At 36.7% G+C, this 18,834-nt stretch overlaps 1 protein-coding gene across 13 annotated transcripts in view; it reads right to left on the bottom strand.

Annotated features, from left to right (window-relative positions):
• The window catches only part of LOC123873584 (obscurin), a 144,523-nt gene that overhangs the window by 49,250 nt on the left and 76,439 nt on the right, over nt 1-18,834 (bottom strand). For 7 of the 13 annotated variants that reach the window (XR_006797717.1, XM_045918554.1, XM_045918545.1 and 4 more), the window contains 19 exons: nt 16,256-18,676; nt 15,713-15,958; nt 14,725-14,866; nt 14,132-14,319; nt 11,619-11,740; nt 11,138-11,273; nt 10,666-10,843; nt 9,927-10,104; nt 9,311-9,501; nt 8,643-8,798; nt 7,924-8,044; nt 7,347-7,507; nt 6,591-6,766; nt 6,021-6,189; nt 5,468-5,586; nt 2,846-4,765; nt 2,624-2,725; nt 1,613-2,431; nt 240-521 (listed from right to left, as the gene is read on the bottom strand). Coding sequence is in view for 12 of the 13 variants with exons in the window: in XM_045918554.1 (XP_045774510.1) it covers nt 240-521; nt 1,613-2,431; nt 2,624-2,725; nt 2,846-4,765; nt 5,468-5,586; nt 6,021-6,189; nt 6,591-6,766; nt 7,347-7,507; nt 7,924-8,044; nt 8,643-8,798; nt 9,311-9,501; nt 9,927-10,104; nt 10,666-10,843; nt 11,138-11,273; nt 11,619-11,740; nt 14,132-14,319; nt 14,725-14,866; nt 15,713-15,958; nt 16,256-18,676 (7,827 nt within the window). In the remaining variant the exon portion in view is untranslated. The remainder of the gene's footprint in view (nt 1-239; nt 522-1,612; nt 2,432-2,623; nt 2,726-2,845; nt 4,766-5,467; nt 5,587-6,020; nt 6,190-6,590; nt 6,767-7,346; nt 7,508-7,923; nt 8,045-8,642; nt 8,799-9,310; nt 9,502-9,926; nt 10,105-10,665; nt 10,844-11,137; nt 11,274-11,618; nt 11,741-14,131; nt 14,320-14,724; nt 14,867-15,712; nt 15,959-16,255; nt 18,677-18,834) is intronic. The other 6 variants (XM_045918477.1, XM_045918486.1, XM_045918505.1 and 3 more) reach the window with 6 other exon arrangements.

The raw sequence follows: 18,834 nt of genomic DNA, 5'->3' as shown, positions 1-18,834 counted from the left end.
ATATTTTCTTGTGTGAGAATTAGGCATTAGAGAAAAAATGAAGCAGGTACTTGGTGGAGTACCAATAATTAATCAATGATTTGGTTTTGTATCGCGTAAAATTTATTAGCAAAGTAAGATTGGTTTTTTATTTTGATAAAGTTTTTATTTCAGGGAAAGAAACTCAGGACTTTCCGAGCTTTATAGTTAGGTGGCTTATTGTGTTTATCATGTCACTCAAAGTAGTTAAGAATACTCACGTGAAACCGAAAGTTCAGCTTGTAGCGACTGCTTGCCAAGGTCATTAACAATCTCGCACTGCCATTTCCCAGCGTCTTTCATATCAACAGCAACAATCTCCAGCTTGTAAAGATCCCCTTCGTTGGTGATGTGGACCCTCCCATCAGGTTTCACCTCCTGGCCCTCGTGCAGCCAACGGACTTCAGGTTTCGGGGTTCCAGAAGCTTCCACCGTGTACACTAGTGGGAGGGATTCGAAGGTGTGACCGTCCTTCAAGGTGCTTTCTTTGAGTTTGGGTGGTGCTGCAAAGTTAATGATTGTTTTAAATTACTGCACAGAATTGTATAATAATGAAATATTTCTGTTAAATAAATATTTGGAATACTGCTAGCAGAGCCAGATATTTATATTTAGAGAACATGCTGGGATCAGATTATCATGGAATTTTTAATCTTTCTGATCTTATTAGTTCTTTTTGTATCTAGTTTTAATGTAGTTAAGGAAGTTGGAATTTTCACAGTAACAGTAAGTTCAAACAGTGACAATTTCTTCTACAAAATTAAAGAACATAATTTAGAGGGCATTTTGAATAATTTAAATAAAGATTTTATACATAGGGAGGTTTAAACATAGGATTGTCGAATTAATAGAAAAATATTTACAATACAAAATATTGGAGATCACCGACAATAAAACCTGAAGAAAACACATAAAAATAGAGGCAAAATTATAATGAAGCTGAAACATTATTAAAACATTTTGCAATATTTACAGCAGCAGATAATAGTAGGTAGTAAAATTACAATTGCTTACCTATACAGAAAAATTAATGTCTGTATGTTGTGTGATGTTGGAATGTGTAAATACGTACCATTTAGCTGCCAGAGAATTTTATACTCTACGTTAAGTAGATACAAAAGCTTAATTAGCGTGCACACAGGAGCTCTTATAAGATATAATTTACCTTAATTATGCGGTCGTTGTAGCTAACATCTTCGAAGGAGTGGAACCCGAGTATTAGTATGCCAGAAGGAAATGTTATTACGCATGCGTGCTAAAACAAACATACGTCAGAACATTAATTGAAATTATAGTGTGGCGTTTTGCTGAGATCACATTGATAGTTATTTGATATTTTCTTCTGATAAATGTTTAGAATGTTGGCTAAGTGTTTGAAAATTCAGTTAAGTATAAGGGATTTTTTAATTTCGTATAAGAAGAAAATAACAGATCAAGTTAGACAAATATAACAGCAATTTTCTAGTAGGTATAGAATAGCACGAAAAAACTGTTAATATTCTTAACGCACACAGAGTAGCGTTACTGTAATAGTCAACATCAGCCGCGCGCATCATACTCCGTCTCATAATACATTTGATTACTTGATCATTACCTTTTTCCTCTTCTTCATTCAGAATATCATCTAATATGCTTCTTTGTCTTTGGCTTCTTCTCAATAGTTCTTCCAGATCACCATCTCCTTCTTCGTCAACGCTAAATAAACCGGTACTTGATTTTTTCTTACGCTCTAATGTTGTTTCTGCTGTATCTTTTGTTATACTATCGAAATTTTTAATCGGGCTTAAAACTAGTTCTTCTATAATACGATTCTTAATATTATCTATCTTAATCTCGACGTTTTTAAATTCGTTTTCGTCAAATTCCTTCGATATATGTATGAGCTTTTCTGTGATATCATTCTCGTAGACCTTTTGACTCTTTTCTTTCAAAATAACTGATTCTTCATCACCTTTGTCCGTAAAGTAGTCTTCTTTGAAAGACGATTGCCGCACGTAGGAGTCTTTGCTGAAAAACTTTTTTGTGTCGTCTATATCGAAAAGGGATTTTGACAGGTCTTCGATTGAAACTTCCCGTGAAAGTGGCTCATTTTGCCAACTCATCTCATCCTCAGAAACAGATTTGATTGATATTGTTCTATTACCAGCCTGTCTACCATGTCTTGAGTTAGTATCGGCATCAGAATCAGTTTGTGGTTCCTCGATTATTCCATAAGTTCCTCTTCTGATATGATCCGGTATTGTATAATAACCCAGTTCGGTCAGATAATAACTATGACTTGCTATTTCTTCAACTTCCAGTGAAGTTGTGTGGGGTTTATTCGGCTTAACAATCTTTTTATCATATTCGTCATTATCATTATAATAAAATGCACTTGAAGTCATTTTGTGTATAGTGCGCGTTTCGGCTGGACCTATCAGTTAAAATATTATTATATCGAAGTTTTGAAGTAGTACAACATAAGATGGTATTAATGCATGCGATGAAAATTGCGTTAAAATTTATAAATTTACTTTAATCAAAGTAGCAATTTCGAATGAAAGTTAGAGTTTTCCAGATAATGAAGTTAGGAACCGGGAAGAGAAGCGCAAAGCTTTATACTGACCTGTAACAATAGCACCGTGCGAGAGACTGCTGCTTACTTTCGACACAATTATTGAACCATCATCGCCCGACTTGAACGTTGTTACTGTTTCGAAAACTCGGCCTAAACATAACAAATCACACTTGGTTTGTTAAAAAACACAAGAGCATGCGACATTATGAATACGTGAGTGTGCGGCCTAGAAGCTGTTTGCTGATTATGAAGCATGAAGCGCTTTTTTACCTTCTGTTTCAGCACTCAACGGCTCTTCGCTAACTGACTGTTTTTTGACAGACTTGCGTTTTGGTGATTTCAGTGAATCATCAATGGGGACATCTTTTATTACTTCCGGTTCAGAAACTCCTTTTTTACTTTTTTGTTTTTCTGACTTTACTTCTTCTACAATAGACTTTTTGCTCTGCTCGTTTTGATTATCATCCCATATTGATTTTGTTTCACTAATTTCAGGTTCTGTAACCGATTTCCTAGCCTTTCTTACAGATGATTCAATATCACCTATTTTAGCCGATTTTGGCTTTTCATCTTCCCCTACATCATCCCAGAACGACTTTTGTTCTACATTTTCTGGTTCTGTGAAAGATTTCTGTGATTTTACTCGTGCTGGTTTATCGATTTCTTCTACTGACACCAATTTGGTTTTTGTATCTATTTCATCCATGACAGACTTTTGTTTAACAAATTCTGGTTCTGTTTTTTCTTTTGTAGGTGTTTTCAGAGCACCGCGACTTGTCGTATTATTTATTTGTGGTTGTTTTGACTCCTCTTTGTCATCCCAGTAGGACTTTTCTTCTACCTTTTCAGGCTCAGTGACAGATTTTTGGGATTCTAATAGTACTGACTTATTGGAATCATCTACTTTGATTGTTTTTGGCTTTTCATTCTCTCCCTTATCATCCCAGAAGGACTTTTCTACTACCACTTCCGGCTCAGTAAAAGATTTTTGAGATTTTAATGGTACTGGCTTTTTAGTATCATCTAGTTTAGCCGATTTTGGCTTTTCATCTTCTACTATATCATCCCAGAAAGACTTTTCTTCTATTACTTCAGGCTCAGTAACAGATTTTTGAGATTTCAATGGTGTTGGTTTCTTAGAATCATCTAGTTTGACTGCTTTTAGTTTTTCATTCTCTTCTTTATCATCCCAGAAGGACTTTTCTTCAGCTACTTCAGGCTCGGTAACAGATTTTTGAGATTTCAATGGTTCTGGCTTTTTAGTATCTTCTAGTTTAGCCGATTTTGGCTTTTCATCTTCTGCTATATCATCCCAGAAAGACTTTTCTTCTATCACTTCAGCCTCAGTAACAGATTTTTGAGATTTCAATGGTGTTGGTTTCTTAGAATCATCTAGTTTAACTGCTTTTGGTTTTTCATTCTCTTCTTTATCATCCCAGAAGGACTTTTCTTCAGCCATTTCAGGCTCAGTAACAGATTTTTGTGATTTCAATGGTACCGGCTTTTTAGTATCATCTAGTTTAGCCGATTTTGGCTTTTCATCTTCTGCTATATCATCCCAAAAAGACTTTTCTTCTATCACTTCAGGCTCAGTTACAGATTTTTGAGATTTCAATGGTGTTGGTTTCTTAGAATCATCTAGCTTAGCCGATTTTGGCTTTTCACCTTCCTCTATATCATCCAAGAAAGACTTTTCTTCTATCACTTCAGGCTCAGTAAAAGATTTTTGAGATTTCACTGGAACTGGTTTCTCAATCTCTTCAAATGATACCGATTTGGAAATTATTTCATCAGCGATAGATTTTTGTTTGACTAATTCAGGTTGTGTCTTTCCTCTCTTAGCATTTTTTTTTGCCTCACTATCTACTGCGTCATCTACTTGTATTTTTTTTGGTTCCTCTATTTCGTCCCAGAACGACTTTTCTTCTATTATTTCAGGTTCAGAGATAGATTTTCTAGATTTGGTTGGAGGTGGTTTGTCAACCTCATCCAACGATACAGATTTAGATTTTAAATCTATTTCATCCTTCAAAGATTTTTCTTCGGTCTTTTCTTTCTTTAACTTCTTTGCAGATTTCTTGGTTCTTTCGTCTACTACATCATCTATTTGTTGTTTTTTAACTTTGCTTTCCTCCTCCAGTTCACTTTCAAGAACACTTTCTTGTCTGAACCGCGAATGAACTTCTTTTGCTATTAAACACAATGAAAATATGGTAACAATAAGTATGGTAACATGGTAACAAATAATATTATTGACATAAATGTCAGGATAGGGAGTGCGGAAATGATGCAAAATGTTTACGTGTGCAAACAAGAGCATTCATGTCCAGTGAATGCTTCAATGGATTAAAACTACGGCTACTTCTCTATTCAAAAGACGTCGTAGTAGGTAACGTGACAAATAAAAACGTGCAATGTAACAGTTATCTACTTTCAAATTAGACTATATTATTTGCAACTACTACTGTACCTCTGTGGTCAAATTCTTGGTGCTTTGACTCCACAGTCAGATCATGTATGTTTGGATGAGTATGTGATACTTTACCATTGTTTGGTGTGTTATGTATTTGTGTTTAACATTGCTGGAACCACGATGCCAATTGAATCCAACAAAGACTTATCAATTAATAAAAACCATAATATGTATACCATATTATGTTGCTTACGGTTCGAACCTATATGAAAGTCATATTCGTAACTTAATAGATTTTAATATTATTTGTCGAATTCTAGAATATTCAAGGGAACATACACCCACATAACCTCAATTATGCTATATCTTTCATGTGAGATTTATCTTTTGTTTGTACTTCCTCCATTCTTACACCCTTTTATTCTGTCTATGATTGTTCTCCACGACGACTTCGTAATATTTGGTATTAAAATACTCACTATGCACAGTGACGGTGCTCTTGGAAGAGACGCTGCCCATCTCATTTTCAGCGCGGACCTCGTATTCTCCACCATCCTCTTCCTTTATTAGTGTTACCGTGAGGTGATAGTTCTCAAGTCTACAAAATTAAATCACTTTTAGTATACAAATTACGACGTTTTGTAATATTTTTTTATCGTTATTTTATTATAAGCCTGAAGTGTGAACAAAATGTCAGATTGAAAAGGAGGCCTTGACAACTATCAGTAGACCAGACCAACCATTGATAGTTGTGGCCAGTCATTCCCACAGGCCGATGCCATTGAGTTCGTCGTATCAGCGACGTCTCGGTATTCCTTCTTTCTAACCGACTTCAAAAAAGGAGCCTCCTCCTTTTTTGAAGTGGGTTCTCAATTCATCGGACTCTTTTTTACTTTTTTATCTTCAGTGTGTTGCAACCTTCACCCATAATATTCGTATTATTAGTAAATGACTATAATTGTGATAAACAAGTGTGGACAAAAATAACACTAGAATTTAAAATGAAAATATCAAAAAAGGAACTCAAAGTACCTCTGAGTGTCCCTTTCGATTTTGATTCTGGCATCAGTAGTGACTTCCTGGCCGTCTTTGTACCACATGATCCTGGGTTCTGGACAGCCTTCCACTTCGACTTCCAGCTTCAATGTCTGACCAACGTCCACGGACATATCTATCAGACTTTTCGTGATGCGAGGTTTTCCTGAGAAATAAGCAAATTTTGGAAATTAACGTATTACAAGAAATCTCAATCCAGTAAGTGTCGCTCCAACATCTGCACAACACTGCAAGTTAATGACCATTAGTGTCATCTTGATGTGATTTGATAGACTCTATTCTAGTCTATGGTCATAGACTCTATTTTTTTGGGGTGTACCTAACCACAAATTCATAGTTTTCGATTTTTTTCCTTTGTGCCAATTATTTGACACGCTACCTGCCAAATTTCATGATTCTAGGTTAACAGAAAGTAGGTTTTGATTCCCCTGAATTGACAGACACCACAGGCAGACAGACAGACAGACATAAAGACTGATAGACAGCGAAGTGATCCTATAAAGTTTATTTTTCTTTTGAGGTACGGAACCTTATGAAATTGCTTACGGTTAACAGTAAAGGTGGCCTGACATGAGTCCTGTCCCATCTCGTTGGACACCTTACACGTGTACTGTCCAGAGAGCTCTGACGTCACCTCCTTCAGGACTAGCTTGTGGCTGCTGCCGTTGTCCACTCGAGTGTACACCGACTTCTTTTCCGTTATCTCCACATCGCCGAGGTACCTGGGTAAAAGAGATCATTAAAATCATCATTAGAATCAGAGAGAGAGATCATTAGAATCAGAGATTATTAACAGTAAAAAGAGCTGTTAAGGTCAAGTAATTGGGTAACTTTTCACCTACAAAAATTAGAAAATAGCAGTCTTTATTTTAAAGTCGGAAAAGGGAATCTTCCAAACATTTATGGAAGTCTAAAATAATGTTGTAGGCGATGTGGTAGGCGATTAATAGATCTAGTTCAAAGGCATTTTCCTAGAATGTTTGCCGTAAAATTTTTCGAACCGAGAAAATGGAAACGAGTTTTTGATTCCGGGCATGTCTCTTTGTTTTTCAAACAATTAAAAATATCACTTGCTTTAACAGTGAAGGAAAACATCCTAAGAAAACCTATATCTGACAGTTCTCCATATTGTTCTCAAATGTGTGAACTCCAATTCACAGTTGGTCGTCGTGGTTGACTATGGTCAAACCCTATGCACACCTAGAGGAGACCCGTGCTCAGTAGTGAACTGACTATGGGTTGATTATGATGATGATGATGATGGACCAGAAATAAAAGTCAAACCTATCTTGAGTGAGTTACCATTTGACATCGGGCGTGGGGAAGGCTTCGACATCGACGGTGAACTCAACGTTGACGTCGCCCTCGGCCGCCGTGGTGTCCTTCAGGCGCTGCGTGAATTGCGGCGCGCACCGCACGTTCAACAGACAAGAGTCACTTGATGAACCGTGCACGTTGCGGATCTGATCCGAGAAAAGAAACAAGATAAAGTTAAACAGCACCAAAACCCGACTGCTAACCCCCGCGAATTGCCGATATACCTATAGCAATAGATATACTACAATTGTTTATTTTAACATTGCACTATATTAAAATTTTATGAACTCGGAATTTTTTCCTCTTTAATTTGATATCCCACTCGATAGCAAAAAAAAATTTTTAGAGACCTCCACTTTTTAATGTAAAATCCGTTAGTTCAATTTTTTCGCATAAATTAATATAGCCTATGTCCCCCGGACCTTTTCAATGAATCAATTGACATCTCATTCATCAAAATCGGCCCAGTAGTTTAGGGTGGTGGAACACACAGAATTCGGATATATACATACATACATAGACTACTAAAATCATAACCTTTCGGTAAAAACCAGATAGCTACCTCGCAGGAATACTCTCCAGAGTCAGCACGAGCAGCCGACGTGATGACCAGAGAATGCGCAGAGCCTGATGTCGTTATCTTCACAGCGGACGACTCCTTTAGCTCCGTCTTGTTCTTGTACCTTAGATAATATTTCAAATTGAACAGAACTGTCACATTGATTTTTCTGGCGGTGATCCTATGTCAATGGCGGGAGGGTTTGGTTTATCGGCCTTAGAATGTCCGATAGTTTGATCATGGGCACGCCCTTCTAACTTAACTTTCTTTCACTTACTTTTTAACATTCAGGGTTAACATCGTAAGGAAACCTCCATACCTGAGAATTCCTCATAATGTTCATTTTGTGTGAAATCTGTCAATCCGTACTTGGTCGGGGTAGCGACTATGAAGGATTTACCCTTATCATTCTGAGATTCTGAGAGAAGATCAGGGTCAGTAATGAGCTAGGGATACGATAATGATTGTGATGATATAGTAATAAGGACAATTTACAGTCATAAATTGGTTGGGGTAGTTAATATTGTAATGTTTTCCATTTTGGGCAAGCCACCACAGCCTAGTATTTTTGTTCATAACTTTGTCCAATAAACTCAGAAACATCATAATATTTTTCCGCACAGCACAATATCAACCCAATCTAGTTTATATTGTCTGGGAAACTTAACCCGCCAAGCCAAGAGCGCCAATCTTTGGTGGTGAAGTAACATCGGTATACTAACCAAGTAACAGTGGGCGCAGGATCGGCCTCGGTTTGAACTTCGAAGGTGACAGTCTCCTTCTCATTGCACACCTTGTCTGCACCAAGCTTCTTGATGATCTTAGGCGGTGACGTCACATGCCACTGCCAGAAGTCGGAACACTGGTTGATTTCGTTTCTGGGTAAAAAAAGATGAAATTAATTGAAATTAATTATAGTTACAACAGTACGGGTATCTTCGTAACCAAAAAATAGATTTAGCTGACTTGACTTTACACACCTACACAACACTCTTTAGCAGCAACTGATACAATAATTCAGCTTGACTCTTCAATTACTGAGTAATAAAATATAATCATTTTCGAATTTTCAATACGCAAAATTCGTATGAACAGATTACCTCACGTCGTCAGTGGGTATACACGCTGGAGAAATATCTACTTGGTTTCGTAGATTTCTTAGAAGATACCTATTCAGTCGCACTCTAGAAGCGTGCAGGATTGTTACAAAATGAACAATCCACGTGGGTTTTTTTTTTTTTGCACTCAACTTTTCAACTTTGCACTCAACTTTTCAACACCAGTTGAAAAGTTGAGTGCAAAGATGCGTGGAGCACATCCAGTGGTCGAAGAGTATACGTAGCTGAGGAAGATGAAATTGATATGAAATGGAATAAAGATAAATACTAACTTGGCAACAACAGAGTAGGAACCAGTATCAGTGAGCTTGGCACCCTTGATGATGATCTTGTATATCTCCTCGCTCTCCTTAACAATGGTTATACGCTCTGACGACTTGATCTCCACACCGTCTTTGTAGAAGCTTACATCAGGTGACGGGCTGCCTTCGATCTCGATTGTTACTTCATGGGTGGAGTCGGCCTAAAAATTTAATGACAGCGTGATATTTTTTTTTAAACGTTTTCGTGAGAATATCTTCATTCTCCTACGAAGGCGATAAAAATATGTTGACATATTCTTTAATAAAACCTTTCCAAGGCCGGTTTGTACCATTTGTACCATTTCTCATTACTTCAAGTTAGCCTTTGACTAAGATTTAACCGAATGGTGACGGACGATGCAATCCAAGATAGATAGATATGCTTGAGAGTACTGTGTTGCTGGTGCTTGTTGCCTCACATCAAATCAGACTCAACCCGATTTACAAATTCCTAAATTGATCTAGCGGGAAATCCAAACGCTTAAACAACTTCAGCACTCACCTCTGAGCTGAAAATGTCATGAGATTTTGAAACTTAATATGTAAGTATAACTAAACTTTACTACCCTCAAAACTTAATACTTACCATACAGGTCTGGTTCTCGATCTTCTTCTTTATCTTAGGAGCCTGTTTTACTACGAGGTTCATTGTGGTGGTGTCTTCGCCAAGGTCGTTAGATGCGATCACATGGTACTCGCCCGCATCTGCTGTCGTCACGTTCTTGATCACCAGCGACATGTTCTCATCATCTTCGAATAGGAACCTGGGGAACATGAAATTCACTTGAAATTTTGCAAACGCTTAAAAATATTTGTTAGTAATATTATAAGCTAACTGATCCACCTAGGCCTAATAGGGTGAAAATACTGGATAACTTTTCTAAATACAAGACTTGGTTATATAAAGAAAACCTATTTGCATACATCTAGTTTCTAGACCCAGTGGTTTGAGCTGTATATTGATACCGATGTCGACCAGTTTCTCCTTTTAATACAGCGTGTACTTAAAAAAATTGAAATGTAACCTTTTTAAGTTTTGTCAACTAAGCTGCAGAAGAGATTCGGATTCAGTACAACAAACGGGAGGACATACTTTTTAGGGGGAATTTCTTAATCCAATAGGAAAACTAATTCTAAGTGGGCGTCTAGTTTTAGATTATTCCAAATATAAACGTGTGCAACCGCTGTTCTGAAGACTAGCTTTAAGCTTATATTGAACAATTTATGGGCCTAGATTAGGAGCCTCAACAGTCTTCGGCCAGAACTTCATATGCCTTTTATTTATTTTTCATAAATGGTAAAGAGTGTCTACAGGTAGAACTTACTTGTGTCTAGCATCGGCTTCCACCACCTTGCCCTCATGCTTGAAAACCACATTGGGCTTGGGGTAGCCCTTGCAGACCAGCTCCAACATAGCCGACCCTCCACACGACACGATCGCTTCCTTGTGCTCGATCACTAATTCCGGCTTCTGAGGCTCGCGGTGCAGGTAGTTTACAGCTCCTATTAAACAGGAACCATCATCATCATCATCATCACGAACAACCCATTGCCAGCTTACTATTGAGCTCGGGTCTCCTCTCAGAATGAGATGAGTTTGGCCATAATCTTCCACGCTGGTCAAGTGTGGATCGGTATCATCACCTACTTTGAAAAGAAATGCAAGCTTTCTTGAAAGAGATGCAAGCTTTTCATTTCAATACTTATTTACTCCGTGCGACTTTTCCTGTCACACTTAAAAAAGTTAACTTTCATAATAACTTAGGAACGGAAGAAGAAAGTAAGTATAATATGCACCTTGGACAGTGAGCTCCGCAGAGCAAGATATGTTCCCAGTGCTGGTTTTTGCCACGCAAGTGTAGAGACCTGCATCCTCTGGTTTCACGTGCTGGAACACCAGCGCCAACGAGTCCTCATCGTCGCCCAATAGCACCTGGGAGAGTAAACATCCACTCTTAGAACAACGTGTTCACATTTTAAACGAAGACCAGTTCTCTTGAAAGGTTTTTTGAATAGAAATAGTTTGACTAAACGAGCAGGTGGGTCAGCTGAAGTGATTTCCTAATAGAAGAAATGACCCTATGTTTAAATCTAGTGGGAACTCTGCCGAACGGAGTTGGTTTTACAGTTCGTATGTTGCAACTAGTGCTCAAATTGCACCAGGCACTCAGGTTTGAGGAAAAATTGCTTGTAAAAAAAGGAGATTGTACGGTTAAAATCCTGAAGCGATTAAAATGAGAACAAAATATGGTCCCAGTGTTATTAAAAGTTCACTAACCTTGAATCTCTCTTCAGGGTCGAAGTCTGCACCATCTTTCTTCCAAGTAAAGGCTGCCTTCTCACCCTTAGCCAAAAGCCCTTCTCCACCCGGAAGCAGCTCACCGAATATATTCTTATCATCTAGATCGGACATACTTTAATACTTCTTGTACCTATTTATTGTATCCGCAATATTAGTTAACTGCCATTCCATAGGGATGTACGGAAGTGCATATAGGGAAGGTGTATTTGATCTATCAAAAGACTCGCTTCATTTTTATAGCTTAGTTATAACTCATACCTAATTTATGAAAAATAAAACTGAGCTATCAAAATGACGCTATCTCATTGGTATATTTCATTCATCCCTTGCAACGTATCGCACAACCCCGATGGAAAAGCAGCCTTATTTATAATGCAAAAAGTATAAATTGGCGGTGGTAGTTTGATAAACTAATAGCCGAAATGCACACATATTAAAGCCTTATTGATGTTTTCTAACAAGATAGTTAAAATAACACGGTAACTTCAAATTAATATCACAATTGTGGTTAAATTTTAAGAAACTTTAGGAGAGTTTGTAGATAAAACATTTGATTAAAAAGTGATAAAATATGTTCAATCACAATTAACAAAGCTAAGCTAGAACGAACTCCATTAACTTGGCTCATGTCACAACAAAGTTTGCTCCAGTTTAAGTCTCAACGTATAAACACTTAGCACTCTATGCCTGAATGAATGTAGAGAATTGAAATAAATTGTTGAAGAAAACTAATAAATACTAGCTCAGCATTGTTTGTGGTTATGTTGCAATTACACTATTTAAATTTAAAACAGGTTTTACAAAAAATGTGAGTTCAAATTTAACGTAAATAAGTATGATGTAATGGATGTACACTGGATAGATTTCACACAGAGGAGAAGAATCTTAACACATCCACTTCAAATTATACTTGTAACACTATAAATTAAATATTTTCTTGTAAACCAGCCAGTTTAGTCCTTGATTTGGCTTGTGAATTCAAAAAGACCGACACAATCACATCACGAACAATTTTCATTTGGTGCAAGCTGTTACATATACTTTTAGATAGCCCTTGGCACGCACAATAAGGTCATTGTATCTCTGCTGATCTATTATTAATTTGTTGTCTAGTCTGTGGGCTCTATTGTCTTTACTGTTTAATAGATCTGGATCAAATAGTGCTCTAGTATCTGCTATGATAGAACCATGTCTTTTTTTATGTGTTATAAGATACTGTTCAATCATATTCAGTTCTTTTTGCACACTGTATCGTACGGGGTAAGTAGCATATCTCATTTCTGAGGCTAGGCTATGATTTGAGGGTGCTATATTGGCAATGGTCAGTGAAATGAAAATTATCAATGAGGTAACATTCTTGGTGTATACTTCTTATTTTTTACCTCAACTTATTGTTTAAAGAAGGCAGATCAAATTTAAGAAAACCATATTATGGTACTATTCTACTTTTCTATGACATGAACATGCCGTTTATGTTATAGTCAATTCCCAAAGGCTCACTGCTCTTAAGTTAGTTATTAGTGAAACCTCAGGTCTGGTAAAAGAATGTAGTTAAAGTGTGCTCTTCAGGCAATTTGTAAATAATGCAGAGCTTAGAAAAATGATTCACCAGGTCTATTAGCTCCTAATTTCTAATAGACACCAATTGTCAGTAAAAATGATAATTTTCTGCAAAATGAAATGAGAACTTTTCTGGGAAATATTGCGCAATAATCTAAAGTATTCTTTCAATTTTAAGGGAATTCATATGAATATGTAATTACAATTTGGCATTAAAGTTGAGTATAATTTTGGCGGCAATTATAGGTAGCTCGCAAATCTCGACTATATCATAAACAAACTATGGATCATGTCCAACTTTGTTTACGATAAATGTGTTACAAGAGTTATGTATGTCAGTCGTTAATTTTGTAAGACTAGGAATATTGGACATACTTCATCTATCGAAAATTAAATTTTAGTAAACCTTGAGTTCGTAATCTAGATTTTTAATTATGTTAAGTTTAATAATTTGCACTTGAAGGTTGACGAGAAATCAGATATTGGTATTGAATTTTAGATAGGTAAGTTATATTAACATTGTTTTCCGAATGACAGGGAAAACTTTATGATAAAAAACTTACGAGAGTAAGTACGCATATGGTTGGACGACATAAGAGAATTGTGAAAACTTATGGCTAAGTTAGGATCCCAAAATTGAAATAAGAGTTTTTTGCATGACAACGGAGTAGAATCATGAAAGAAAGAAAGAAAACTAATTTAAAAAACATTAAATTAAGAAATGAAATATTTGAACTTTTGTATTCCGTTTTCATCCATGGATAAAACTCAGATCAAGTAATAGACAAAAAATAGTGGCTCATAAAAGATAATAATAAAATAATCGAATGGCTTGCAGGACGCGAAAATCCTTTTGGACTTAATTACGTACGTTTCCGATAACGGTAGGGTTTGAATTTTGCTGTACAATTTGGGAACTCGTGACTTACCGACAACAGTGACCTTGGCTTCTGACACCACATCGCCGTAGATATTCATAGCATTGCATGAGTAGACGCCGGCGTCCTCCGCGCAGACGTCCGCAATCACCAGCTCGTAGCAACCTCGGTCAGCTCTAGTACGTACTATGGACAGGCGCTCTCCGTCCGAAGTTGTAATTTCTTTACCATCACGGTAGCTGATGAAAGAATAAACATTTAGAATTCGAATATATGTGAATAAGGATGAATCGTTTATCTGTCTTATTCTCAAAACTACCAGTATAATTAAAAATAGAAGTATAGTTAAAGACAGACTACTCTTTATTTATATCAGGGATGGACAAAGATATAAGGAATAAAATACACATTCCTGGTGTGCAAGCCACCAATGGGGCCGCTTCATATTCATAGCTAAGCTCATTCAAACTCTGTTGGAAAGAGTTTTTCGAATTTGAAACTGATTCGTGAGGGTCAAAATCTGTCAAACATTTTTCAGTAACGGAAAAAAATTTGAGGAAACCAAGACAATTTATCTTAGATGAAAGTAAAGAGTGTGTAGTGTGTACACCGTCAAGCTATGTTACTGTAAGGGCTATACTCACAATTTGACCTCAGGGTTAGGATTGCCTTTGACCTTGATCATGAAGCGTAGGTAGGTGTTGAGGAGGATCTCAGTGTCCTTCAGAGCAACCAAGAAGTATGGTGCGTTTAATGCGTTCTTTCGCTTTCTCTCTTCTGGTGTCACTATAATTATGTCAATAGACTAGATTAATTTAAAAACTTAAGAGTAATGGGCGTAATAGACTCTGATCATTTTCACAATTTCCCAATGTATGTGTTGCTTAATAGATACATGGCTTTTATTTATAGTATTTAAAGATTTTTAACTCTGATTAACTGATTATCTCGCTGGCTGAAGCAAGGATAAGTAGTTTCGATAATATTATTAGGAATTAAAAAGTATCTTGCCTGTGGAGAAATCCAATACATGCCACTTCAAAAAGTTTTGAGGACATAATTGCTCAAAAACTGCATTGCAAATTTTTAAATAAAATTCATTATTAACTTATTATTATTCAAATCAATTTCTTACAACTTAAACAAAATTAAATATCGACGGAGTTTGGTTACTTTAGGAAATTTTAAAATGTTCAGAGTTTATATATTTTTATCAATATTAAGTTATTCCAAAAGTACGACACATTTCATGCAGCCGTTTTTTTTCTAAACATACAACGAGAGACAATTACAGGAAAATTACAGATGGAGAAGAGAGATAAGACAGTCCTATGTGTTATACGCTTTAAAATGACTTAATCCATGAATTTGCTGGCGCCATGCGGTATTGTGATACACTAATACACTCGTAAAATTTTACGATGACAAATTGATTTCGAAGAGACACTTTTATTTTATGACTTTTAATGACAACTCCTACTCTATCTGAAATTCTTAACTCATGTTTAGTTACAGTGTTACTGTTTGCAAATGAAGATGCATTTATTATTTTGATTTATTTATTTGAAAATGTGTTTTACGAAATCAGTTTATCAAACAATAGTATCATAGAAGAAGGGAGAAAGAACTTACACTCGTTGACAGATAATTGTGCAGTGCAATGTGCATTTCCTTTTACATTCTCAGCGATCGCTGTGTACGTTCCAGAATCATCTTCTCTGCAATGCATCACTTGAAGACGGTACGTTCCATTATTCACCATCATGTTCACGCGGTCCATTAAGCGATCGTTGAAAGGCTTGTTGTCCTTAAGCCACGTCACTTGAATCTCATCAGGACACTCCCCGCAGGCAACCTCGAAGATTGCATTTTCACCCGCTGAGAATCCAAAGTTATGTTACGCGAAAAAATCGTACGGGTATTTGACCAAACACTATTTTTGTGCTATAAAGTACCTAATTTCATTTGGTTTTATACTTTTGTTAGGGATAAAATTTTAATTAAGATTTTTTTTGTGTCGAAAGTCCGTACGATTTCTTAAAACATGTAAAAGCACGTGTTAGCACAATGTGTTGTGTAAGTTAGTGTAACTAAGAAGCATATGTACAAGCTCTCTAAGTGTACTATTATGGAGTATTACTGGATTTCTACTCTACTATCGTGTTTTTAACTTACGCTCAATATCCTGGCCCTCTAGAGTCTTCGTGAAAATTGGTTTGCCATCAGATTCCGATCTGGAAATAGTTTTCATGGATTCATACTCCCCTGTAACGGAGCCGTTGGAAAGGATGGATTTTTTAGAATATTTGCTTTCAGATGCTTCTTCATTCTTTGAACTATATTTCAATTCAATTTTAGATTCTCCATTAATGTTACCATCAAAATTTGTTCCCCTATTCACTTTTGTGGAACGACTTTCTATTTTGGCGCTATCTGTAATAGAATTTCGTCCATATTTGGAGGCAATACTGTCGATTTTGCTGGTAGTATCTACTCCATTGCCGTCATAGCTGGTTTGAGAGGTGTATTTAGAGGATCGTCCCTCAATTTTTGTCTCGTTAGATCCAAGACCATATTTGGATGCAATACTGTCTATTTTACTGCTTGTTTCCAAAGAATCGCCGTCGTAACTAGCTTCAACGCTGTACTTTGACGAACGACCTTCCATTTGCACTTCAGAGTTCGATCCAATTCCATACTTGGATGCGATACTACCACGTTTAGTGGTGCTGTCAGAATTACCTTCGTAACTACTTTCAATACTATGCTTAGAAGATCTTCCTGAAATTTGAGTTTCAGAACCCAAACCATATTTGGATGCAATACTGTCCAATTTACTTTCACTGGCTAGAGATGATTCAATAGCATATTTGGAACCTTCTTTGCTGTCGTAGCTAGATTCGATTCCGTACTTCGAGCCTCCTTCGATTCTGCTCGATGTTGAGTATTTAGACTCATATCGGGAAGCAGCGGAACCTTCAAGAGTACCTCCAGATTCATAGCGAGAGCTTTCTATGCGAGAGCCACTTTCACGACGACCGACAGATGAAATACCAGTGCTATCGTAAGTAGAGGATGATTCATAGCGGCCACCCGATGATAGTTTTCGACTGCTACTGGAATACTCTCCAGAAAGCCGCGAACTACGGCTATATCTTGACATCTCTCCCTCTGCGTTATCTTCTGTGGTTACAGTTTGACTTTCTTCCAAAACCCTCTCTTCTGGCGTTCCGGTGTTTACAGTTTGGTCACCACTTGCAACTTTCTGTGAAGATTCTTCCACAGGTTGGTTATTACTTGTATCTTCTTTAGAAGAATCTACAAGATTTTCACCGTTATCGATGACTTGTTCTTCTCCTAAAACTTTTTCAGTAACTGAAAGTTCTTCAGTAACTTTTTCTGTAGTTTCTAGTTTCTTTGATTTAACGCTTTTACGTGTTGAAGCTGTACTTTCACTTTTGCTTTCTACAGATTCTTTTACTGCCTTTGCTTTTGTTTTGTTGATAAGTGATTCTTCAGTACCAGATCCTTCGTTTGACGGGGAAGAATTTTCAGGAGCGGGATTAACGTTTTCTTTGTTTTCTGTAGCAGGCTCCTGAGTTTCTATAAGTTCTGACTTTTCGGGAGATGTAACTTTGCTGTTATTTTTAGATTTCTTGACAGACTCTTTACGAGCTACAGATTTTTCTATTTCTGTTGCCCTTTGAGCAAAACTATCTAAAGTAGTTTCTAAAGTAGCAGCTTTAGATTTAGTTTCTACTCTCTCTATGCTAATTTGTTGTTGAACAAGTTCAGATTTGTTTTCTACTAATGTTTCAGTTTGATTCGCAGACTTTTCAACACTTTCTGATTCTTCAACGGATAATTTAGATGTTTGTCGACTATAAGAAACAGATTCTTGACTTTGTGCTGTTTCTTCAGCTTTTACTTCCTGTTCTAACTGCAACTGTTCAATAGATGATTTTTCAAACGCTAAATTAGCTTTTTGTTGAGATGAAGTAATCAAAGATTCACTATTTAGCTCCTCTGACTTCAAGTCTGTTTTCGATGCTTTTTCTTTTTTAACTGTTTCAGCTGTATTGGACTGTTCGATAGATGTGCTTTGAACTGATCTTGATGATGTGATTCCTTGTTGAATTTCAACTTGGGACACAGCAGTTTCAGAAGATTGAACAACTATCTGTTGACTAACTTGTGACTGAGAAGTGACCGATTCTACTTCGCTGACTTGTGTCACAAATGATTTAGATTCTAAATCAGTTGTGACTTCGCTCGCAGCGCTAATAGAACTTTGAGTCTCTTGAACTTCGCTGATTGACACTTCTGTTACTTCAGTTTTAGAGATTTTGCTAGCAACTTCACTTTCAACGGATGTCTTTCTTTTCGTTTTAGATAAATGTGAAGATTCTTCTTCTGCTAAAACTTCAGTAACTTGTTCGACAACTTCTTCGACTCGCGATTTCTTCTCTTGTCTCTCTTCGACCTGGTTGTCTTCTGATGGTTCCCTTTTTCTTTTCTCCTCTGGTGGTTCAGGGGATTCTTCTTTTGGTGGTGATAATACTTGAAGATCGTCTGCTGCGTGTTCTGCTAGGGCAACTGAAATATAAAAAAAATACATTAAGATTCTATAATTTTTCCCAATAAATGCACCACTAAAATAGGTTTGCTTCTAGATACCAACGACGATCGACTTCAATTAATGAACTACACAATTTATATAAAGGTAAGATAGTAGTGTAAACTTCAATCAATAC

Source organism: Maniola jurtina, chromosome 2 (assembly GCF_905333055.1).
Source record: "Maniola jurtina chromosome 2, ilManJurt1.1, whole genome shotgun sequence".
In the NCBI taxonomy this organism is placed as follows: domain Eukaryota; kingdom Metazoa; phylum Arthropoda; class Insecta; order Lepidoptera; family Nymphalidae; genus Maniola; species Maniola jurtina.
Note: the sequence above shows the minus strand (reverse complement) of the source record. Positions and strands in the feature narration are given on the sequence as shown.